Consider the following 10,127-nt stretch of genomic DNA (forward strand, 5'->3'; position numbering starts at 1 on the left):
TCTTACTAATGTAATATGAAAAGCACAGACGCGGTTTGACAGTTTTAAATTTAATTTTTAGATGGTAAACCCCGTGATTTTAGCGCACAGTCGCGAACCTGCTGTTTAAATTTGTAGCGTGCACTAAAATTCAGAGTCTTTAAATGTAAAGTTCATGTTCTGTTCCTTTTTAGCATTGTTAAAAAGAAAAGGATGCAGATATTCTAAATTTAGTTAAGAGAAAGACATCATTATTTTTAAATTTGACATTTTTAACTGTCATTTTAGTCTCTGGGATTAAAAAATAGACTATACCGCAGTACAAAAAGCCATAGAGAAGAAGAAATAGACTGTAGAAGCAGAGTGAACTGTGCTAATAGCGTTATCTTGTCGCATTCTGACGTCAAAACAGACATGGGGTAGGTTAGGGACAAGATGGCACACTTACGAACCTTAGAAAAGTTATAAAAATATGAAAATAGATATATAGATTATCTAATTATCCTGATTTTTGTGATTTTAAGACAACTTTAACTTATAAAGATAGTTCAATGGCCAGAGTAGCAATAGGTATAATAGGTTTGGCTCTTAAGACTGCGCAAACGAATGAGGAAGTTTCAGGGCAACCTTCGATAAAATTTTCATAGATGGCGCTTAAATACTAGCACCACTAAAAACGAAAAATAATACCTATATCTATATGATCTATGCTTTAATGTTTAGGTCGTATTTCGTTTTTAGTGGTGTTAGTATTTAAAGCGCCATCTATGAAAATTTTATCGAAGGTTGACCTGAAACTTCCTCCTTATGCCGATGTGACTTATAAAAGGGGTACTTAATACTGTATCTTGTCCCTTGCCTATCCCATGTCTGTTTTGACGACTCAGCGTCACATTTACATCACATTACGTCAAATGTATATTATTATAGTTGGTTTCATTATTATTGATTGTTTTTCTTTTGATGTTGACTTGGCTTGAGCATTAATTATCATACAGCATATTTAATTGTTTTTGTAAATTTCGCGATGTGATCGCAGGGGTGTCTGGGACTTCCGCGCGAGGTTTCGTCGACGGAGTCCTCAGAAACGTCATTTGCTCCTTTATCTGCATGTACATGTTAAGAGCTGGATCATTACTCTTATTTGGAGTCTGTATGACATTTGGCATCGATTTGAAGAAGACTTTTTTTCTGAGACAAAGACTTTTCCTTGGTATTTTGTATGATGGCGATTTTGATTTAATAACTGTGGGTCGACTTGTAATAGGGCTTTTGTTGGGACTGACTTTTTCTTCTTTTAGAATGGATTTGAGGTTATTTTCTTTTGCCTCATAAGTGGTATTATTTTCCTTTACGATATGAACGGCAATATTTTCTTTTGCCACATTATGAGTAATGTTATTTCCTTTTGCCATATGAGTGGCATTATTTTCTTTCACCATATTAGTGGAATTATTTTCTTGTGCCCCATCAGTTTGCAATTTCTTGTGTTTCAACTTTTTGATTTGCTGCAAAGTTTTAAATTGTTTCTTTTTCATACTATGCAACATTTCAATAACATTATCAATCATCTTCAAATTCTTTTCTGTTTCTCTTTCAACCTCCATTAGTTCACCGAGTTCTTGATTAATATTATTGGAGTTTGTAAAGGTGGTTTTATTCAGCATTTCACATAATGACACTATCACACTTTCTTCTCGTTTACTGTCTTTGGTGTCTAAAGGTTTTTCAAATGACATTATAGTGTTATCATTCCATAGAACGGAATTTTCCGCTTCACTTTGATTGAAGTAATCTCTAACATTTCTGTAATCTTTAAAGGGTGTTGAAACGAGTGGTGAAATTTCTGTAATTTTATCCAAAGTAGGGTCTTCAGTTAACGCGTTAGATTGTTCTTCGAAATCATTTATCTCTTTCTCTCTCTGTATAAAACTGTCGTCGTTACTGGATTTAAATGAAATATTATTATTTTTTACTGTGTGAGGAGTTTGTACTTCACATGGAGGAATTACTATCAGTTTGGGTTTGTTAAAGGCAGGTGTTTCTGGTATCTTGTGTACACCACTGATTCTACATATATCATTGTCCCTGGCTTTGGCTGAAATAAAATTGTAAAGTTCAAATATAAATACAGTTAAATCCGGTATTTGAAAACTAGTCAAATCAGTAACTTTTTATCAAACGTCAAAACGCGCGCTTAGTATGCGAAATTCTATGAAATGCCGGTATGTGACGTCACAATATTTTGACGTGCTTTTTTTAGTTTAATCGATAATTGGTTAATTAAAATGGTTGTCACACATAAAACTAACGTAGGATGTGGAATTTACGTATTTTGGAAGACGCTCTATTTAATGATCACTGAGAAATAATTTATTTTTTGACACAGTCAAATACCGTATTCTTTTGATTTTTCATGCTGTGGAAACTACAAATGCAATTTAGAAATACTGGTCATTGCGTGTTAAACACGCAAAGGTAGGGTTGTAGGTACTTATAAAACATCTCATCATAAACAAAAAAGAATAATCAGAGACAAAGCTATTTTTGCTGTGAATTTTGACTGCAATCTCACCTGGTGGTAAGTGACGATGCTATCTAAGATGAAAGCAGGCTAACCTGGAAGGGGTATGGTAGTTTTTAATAAATCCATGCCCCTTTGGTTTCTACACGGCATCATACCGGAACGCTAAATCGCTTGGCGGCATGGCATTGCCGGTAGGGGGGTAACTAGCCACGGCCGAAGCCTCCCACCAGAAAAAAATCTTTATCTTGGTTAGCTATAGCTAAATAGTTATTGGTTCCACTATAGCGATAATTTTGTTTATTATAACTTCATACTAAGTGTTTATATCCTAGAATTTTCAGATTTTTCAATACTAGTTACGAAGTTACAAGCTGAAAAATTCGAATCCTCCTTCGAAGCTGAAAACTGCCACTTTGTGGCTCATTATTTTGTAAAAAGAAGTATATTATTAAAAATTATGAAAACTGTACAAGAAACCTCATAAAGATTTTAAAATACCTATTCAATGAGGTTCCATTCAAGAGAGTATGCCAAGTTTTGAATCTCACTTTTAAGTTTGTTACCTGAAAGATTTTTTAAATTTTGAACATAATATGTCTAGCAGTACAGAGTTTATATAACTGTGCCAAATTTAAACTTTAGGAAATTGATAGCAAGTACCCCCGGCTGTGTATGGGGCTGTTTTATAGAATCATTTTGTCTCTTTCTTTTCACGTACAGGCAAACTGTGGAATAAACTTCCTTCGGCGGTGTTCCCATTACTTTACATGTGGTTATTCAAGGGCGGACCAACAAATTGCCAGCAATGCATCGGCGGTTCGTCTGGTTCTGCAAATGAGGCCTATAAAATCAAAGGCAGCTAAATCCAAGTCTGTCAAATATTCAGTAAGCTACAAAAATCGATAACTTTGTTCAGGTAGCTACGATGTTCTTTATTTTAAAACAGATTTATAAAGAATGAGAATATTAATAATAATCTGAATTTTAAAAAATAAAACTCCTTTTATATTTGAGTACTGAGTGAAAATAAAATTGCATTTAGCTGTCATTGATTCCAACTTTAGGACATTGCTGTATTTGATTCTGAGTAACTGGATATAGCTGAGTTTGATAATGACAGCCGCCATTTTGAACTCAAAATGGCGGCTTCGGATTAGTGATGTTCATAAACATTCGATAAAGTAAAAACAACTAAGTATATTATTTTATTACACATTTTAATAAATTTTCAATGAAGTGAAATAATTGCTTTTATTCTTTTATCCTTATTATATTCTTAAGACTGGTGATTCTTCTGCTATCCCTTCACAAAAACTTTCTTCTAAATCTTGATTTCCTTCAACAAATGGCCCTCTAATTATATCTAAGTAAAATTGTAAGTCTTCTCTTTTTTGCCATTCTAATCCAAAGTGTTTTGCCAACAATTTCTCAACATCGGTTATTTTTGCCTGGGCCACAGGCACTCCCGTTGAAATGGTGGTAGGTTGAAGCATGCTTGTATTTTTGCCAGTTTTGCAGACATTAAAGGCTTTATTTATATCTGAATAATAAAACGGTTCACCACGGATAAGTGTGTTTCCTGAGATCTTCGATCTTTTTATAATGAATCTTTTACATTCGGTTATTTTGAATGGCCATTTCGCTGTCGGTTTAAAAACCTCTTGAGTGGCTCTTTTGAAGTCTAATATAATAATATCCTTTAGATTCGTGACCGTCGCATTACTTGAAATGATGTCGCAATATTCTTCTGGTTGGATGATTACTTCTCGTTTCTTTAGAACCTTTTCTATGTTGCCGAAGACTCTGTCCGGGGGCATAAAACTATGCCCTGTTACAGGAAATATTATTTCTATACGTTTTACAGATACATTTTTTAATAACCATTGAGATAGCATGCTTAGCATTATGCTATTTTTGTTTTGCCCACCACAGCCATCGGCAAATAAGCGTATTATAGTGATCCCTGATAAATTGGTTTTATTTAACCGATCATAGACAGCTGATGCTATTTGATTAGCTGTCTTACCGAATTCGTTTTCTGTCCAGGTGTACGCAAAGGTTGTGTTCTTATTAAGCTTGTCTTTAGAGGATCCTTGCACAATAGTAAAATTATATAAGTAAAATTGGCGACTGTAATAAGCACTTTGGTCTGGAATTCGAGGTAGTGGACTGTTTTTCTGGCAGTCAAACGAGAAGGTTATCATATCGTCTTTTTGCTCCTGCAGCATTTTGAAGAACGCCTTTGCTCGTAATTTATGCACTCTCAGTGCAGTCATCAACTCATTTTTCTTGATTCGATCGTTTTCTTTTTTGATTCTCTCATTCAATTCAATACAAGTTGAGCATGCGTCAGTGTTAGGGGTACCGAAACCTAAATTAAATTCTCTATTAAAAATATGGCGGAAGTATGATTGTTTAACAGGAGATACAGGATTTTCGTCTCTAAACATTTTGTACAGCTTGTTTATACTCAAGTCACTAGATAGGTATTTGCGTTCTTGAGAGGATGATCGACAATAATGCGATTCAATGCATTTTAGTTTGATAATATAACGTATAATGGACTCCTTCTGCTCTTTAAATTTATTTATCTTACGATTACCCCCTCGTCTTTCCCTGGCAATTTCCCCTGTATGAAATAAATGTTTCAAAGCATACTCTACACGATATTTTGTTATGCCAAGAATATTCAGGAACGCTTTTTGGCAAACAGGAACACAATCATTGCGAGGTCTAAAAACGCTATACTTTATATTAAAATCTCTACCCAATCTTATGCTTTTGGTAGGACGCCTTCTTTTTACCTTCTGCGTTTTACAGCACTTCAGTATCAAAGCATCTTGTTCACTCCGTTTATTTGAGGAATAAAACGAACTGTGAAAATTCATAATATCAGTCATTGTTAAACTTGAACATTTTAGATGTTTATTTTTATGTGAGCAGATTATTCGTTCGGGTGCTTTCTTTGGCATGTACCTGAAAATTTAAAAAATTCTATAGTTTAAGAGAGCATCGTGTCTTTGTAACGTTTCAATTTTCCGTTGGCCAAACTCGGCGACGAGGGCAGTGATTTCAAATGTTGGGCCTTCATCACCAAGGACAATAATATTTATTGTAAACTAAAAGAGTTTTCTTGGCTCTTGGGCTATGAGAATATTAAAAACTAACTAACCTAACCTAACCCTGCAGCATCAGGATTGAGGAGTTCAATTCAGAAATTTTTATGGGACCACCACAAAAACGGGCGAATTGAGAACCACCTCCTTTTTGGAAGTTGGTTAAAATAGATTATTAAAATGGTTAAGCGTATTTTTTTATTGCAGTATTATCATGATATTCTAATAGTTGGTATTTGAAACGTAAAAAACGTGTATGCACATCACTAACCTTTTTTTCTTAGCAATATTAGCTTTCCAATTCTCGGGGTTTCTCGTTCTTTTACGAGCCTTGCCCGCACTTGCTCTTGTTACAGGAACCTCCATGGATATCCAAATTCGAATAATAGCAAAAGAATTGTCACGTAATTCAATAGAAACACAAGAATAACGCTAAAAACTGGACGACACATTCGCATGAATTGTATGGGGCAGCCATGTTGTTTTTCCGAAATCTTGCTCTCTGATTGGCAGGCGTAACTCTAAGCTGTATTTGATTCTTACTGGTTGGCATGTAGCTATCTTTGATGCCAGTATCGATTTTTGAACTGAATTTGCTAGGGATTTAGCTGCATTTGTTAGTAAAATGAAAACACTAAAGCGTGCCCAACTAACTAAACTAGATGGCGCCATAGTTAACTCATTTTACGACATTATGGCGTTTAGCTACCTTTGATTTTATAGGCCTCAAATGTTCATGGGCGGCAGTAATCACTTAATTATTACACTTAGTATTACGTAAAGAAACACAAGGCCAGGCTTGAAGTCCATGCAAATAGTCTGGCAGTGTCACTTACCACATGCAGCAGAGTTAGTAGGCTGAAAAGAGTCACAGTAGAAGAACTGTCAAGTACACACTAAAGCCAGCGAAAGCATTATGAGAAGAGTTTCTTGATGGAGTGACCTTCTCTCAACCTTGAATGCACTCATAAAAATCTGATAAAAGTCCATCCAATGACTGATTGCAGATAGCTTTGAAATATCAAAAAAAAAAAAAAAAAGTATTATGTAAAGTGGTGTCCTTGACACTATCAACTAAATACATACTATGTATATTAATGAACTATAAAATGTTTACCTTGTGGGTGAATAGATTTCCTGGCCACAGGAGCTGGCATGGTCGGCCAATTATTGACTGCTGGCTGTTAACAATATTAATAGAGCATATTATAAATAGCTCAGTAGTGAACCGGCCATGGGTTGATCATGATGATGATCATGGTTTTTTTTAAAAGAATGTGGCTAATTCCTTTGTACACAATCTCTATACTAAACTAAAATGGCACGTCTAAATCTATTGCTATCCCTTTCATAATGTTGCTTGCGGAAAAGGGTAGATTTAGACCTGTTAATTTAGTTTAGTTTAGAGATTGTGTACAAGAGAATCAACCCCAATATTAGCTTATTATGCTGACTATATCCCCTCCAACTAAGCGTAAAAGCTATGCTAGGATTAGGTACGACAATAGTGCAATGGGTGGGGTTTGAACTGGCGACCTTTCGGATTTCAGTCCACTCCTTTAACCGTTGAGCTATTGAGAAGATTGTTAATGATGCTTACTTTTGGCTTAAGTTGGAAATTAAGCTCTTTTCTCACTGTGCTATGCCTCATTCGGCCATCTTTTGTGAGGGTTTTAGTCTTATCCAACTTCACTGAAGAGTTCCAGGTCTTCGGTTTAGTAGTTGTTAGTTGTGGAAAATTTCTAGGAGTGGGTCCTGTTAAAGCTGGAACATAGAAAGCAAGAACAATCTAAAAAGACCAGACCGCATTTAATTACTTATAGTATTATAGTTGTAAAAATAAAATGATTATACTAACAAAATATGGGTCTCTGTTGCCTTAATAAAGAATTCATTTTTTATTATTATTATTTATTATTAAGACGGCTAAACAACAACGCTGCACAAAGCGTAAAAATATTATATTACTAGCTGATGCTCGCGACTTTGTTCGCGTGGATTTAGGTTTTATAGCCTATGTAACTCTCCAGGTCTTTAACTATACCCATGCCGAAAATCACGTTAATCTGTTGCTCCGTTGCAACGTGATTGAAGGACAAACCAACAAACAAACACACTTTTGCATTTATAATAAGAGGACGTGATTTTTTGCATGGGTATAGATAAAGACCTGGAGAGTGACATAGGCTACTTTTTATCCTAGAAAATCAAAGAGTTCCCACAGGATTTTGAAAACCTAATTCCACGCGGACGAAGTCGCGGGCATCAGCTAGTGAATAATATTCCCGTTTCCCCTCCAACTAAGCGTAAAGCTTGTGCTAGGAGGTACGACAATATAGTCCAATGGGTGGGGTTTGAACTGCCAATCTTTCGGATTTCATTCCATGCCTTAACCGTTGAGCTATTGAGGCTCTTTAGAATGTAGCTATTCCTTAGATTGTAGGGTTTATTATTGTGTGATTTGCAATGGTGCCAACATAACGTCATGAGACAAATTAAAGTGAATGGTCTGTAGTTGCCTACAAGAGAATATCCAGAACATCTGTAATGTTGTCCGGCCTTAAAAGGTGTGTATTGACCTGGAGTATTTGCTTGTACTGCATAGCTCAGATGCAAACGTTACATTGGTAGATATTTCAAGCTAATCTTGCACATTAGATAAGAGGAAAAGGTGGCTGGCTGGTGGCTATCAACACACAGTTCAAAACACTGGATGGATCAGGCTGAAATTTTGCATGCAGATAGCTATTATGACGTAGGGGTCCGCTAAGTAAGGATTTTTAAAAATTCAACCCCTAAGGAGGTAAAATAGGGGTTCGAACTTTGTGTAGTCCACGCGGACGAAGTTGCGGGAATAAGCTAGTTTTACAATAAAAATACGGAACCCTAAAATTATACTTTAATAAAACAAGCTCTTGCCCCTCAATGGTTTCTTTTTTCAAAATTTGCTTTCAAAGAATGTTATTAACACTACCTAGTGACATTATTTCAATATTACATTACCTCTTATTTCTGCAAGATTCATAGGCTTGATATTTTTATTTTTCTCATTTGTCCGAGTCTGACAGATATTTGAAGATTGTTGTTTCTTAGAAGTAAGCATTTGCAGTGTATCCTTAGACAGCAGAGCTGAAAAACATGTAATTATCAGTATAATATGTAACGATTACAAAGTATGTATCTTTAAATTTCAATATAATCTTCTTCTTTTTGTCCTTTATCCCATACTAGCTGATGCCTGCGACTTTGTCCGCGAGTAATTAAGTTTTTTTAAATCCTGTAGGAACTCTTTGATTTTCCGGTATAAAAAGTAGCCTATGCCACTCTCCAGGTCTTTATCTATACCCATGCAAAAATCACGTCAATCCGTTGCACCGCTGCGGCGTGATTGAAGGAAAAACCAACAAACCAACACACCAACAAACCTATGAACCAACAAACAAACACACTTTCGCATTTATAATAAAGGGTACTGATGTGGGATTAGCACAATATGTCTTTTTCTTCTACTCACTTTTGTCATACAATTTCAATATAATATTTAGAATAATTCACTGTCAAAGTTAAGACTATAAATTAAAGTTCCCTGCCACACAAACTCAGTGAGAGTTTGTGTTTGTGCAGGCTAATCTCAGAAACGACTGTAAGGATTTTCACACAGTTTTCACCAATAGAAAGTGGGATTATCTATGAAGGTTACAGGTATTTATTACCATTTTGTGAAAATATTCTATTTAAGTATGATGATAATACTTAATTACGAATTCAGAAAAATCATCCCATATGAGAGCTTAGAGTGGGTCACTGGTTATTTTGATGAAACAAATACTTGCCGATTTAAAATCTACTTAAATGAATTACTCTTCGTTTTTGGTTGCCCTTCTACTCCTTAATATTTACAAAACCTAATGGTTTTGGAAAAGGAGAACCTGGCTGACTAATAAATCAACATACAATTCTAAGCGCTGGGTTTAGAAATATAAAATTTTGCATGAAGGTTGTCTTTGTAACGTAAACTGGCACAGAGAAAGAAATTCCACCCAAGATAAGCCAGGGTGGGTCAGTTACTTAGTACCTACCTATTTATAAAGAATACCACTATTCAGTGCATTAAAGCAAATATATATCATTAACACCTAGAGAAATAAGACTTGAATGATAAGAATTAAGAATAACGTTAAAATCACAAGTAAATGCGTATTGGTACCTTTAATCCCCGGTAACAATTCTGCCATTGTTGTTGCTCGCATGGGCGTGTGGGAACGTATTGTTGTTTCCATTCTCGTTTTTTAATGTATTGTCGATGTATCTCAGCATTTAAAATACAATAAGCGAAACAATAATCACTATACAGAACTTTTTATTAATTTAGAACAGCAACAAATGTTTTGTTTTCTAAGTTCAAATCTGTTCTGTGATTTTTAATTTTTATAACTGTCGCTTCTGTCAGGTCTATGGTCTATGGCCACCATAAATATAGTCCACAGTACAGTCGTCACGGGTAA

At 35.2% G+C, this 10,127-nt stretch overlaps 1 protein-coding gene and 1 long non-coding RNA gene across 2 annotated transcripts; both read right to left on the minus strand.

Moving 5' to 3' along the window:
• Window positions 1–482: 482 nt before the first annotated feature.
• On the minus strand, window positions 483–10,048 carry LOC117996374 (uncharacterized). The gene is made up of 5 exons (XM_034984431.2): window positions 9,830–10,048; window positions 8,626–8,751; window positions 7,223–7,386; window positions 6,740–6,803; window positions 483–2,077 (listed from the first exon to the last, which is right to left on the minus strand). Exons 1-5 carry the CDS (start codon window positions 9,900–9,902, stop codon window positions 963–965), a joined length of 1,542 nt encoding a protein of 513 aa, XP_034840322.1. The 5' UTR covers window positions 9,903–10,048; the 3' UTR covers window positions 483–962.
• Window positions 3,705–6,353, minus strand: LOC138404771 (uncharacterized). The gene is made up of 2 exons (XR_011238571.1): window positions 5,894–6,353; window positions 3,705–5,482 (listed from the first exon to the last, which is right to left on the minus strand). It is a non-coding gene; the product is annotated as an uncharacterized lncRNA (long non-coding RNA).
• Window positions 10,049–10,127: the final 79 nt, after the last annotated feature.

This window comes from Maniola hyperantus, chromosome 3 (assembly GCF_902806685.2).
Source record: "Maniola hyperantus chromosome 3, iAphHyp1.2, whole genome shotgun sequence".
NCBI lineage: Eukaryota > Metazoa > Arthropoda > Insecta > Lepidoptera > Nymphalidae > Maniola > Maniola hyperantus.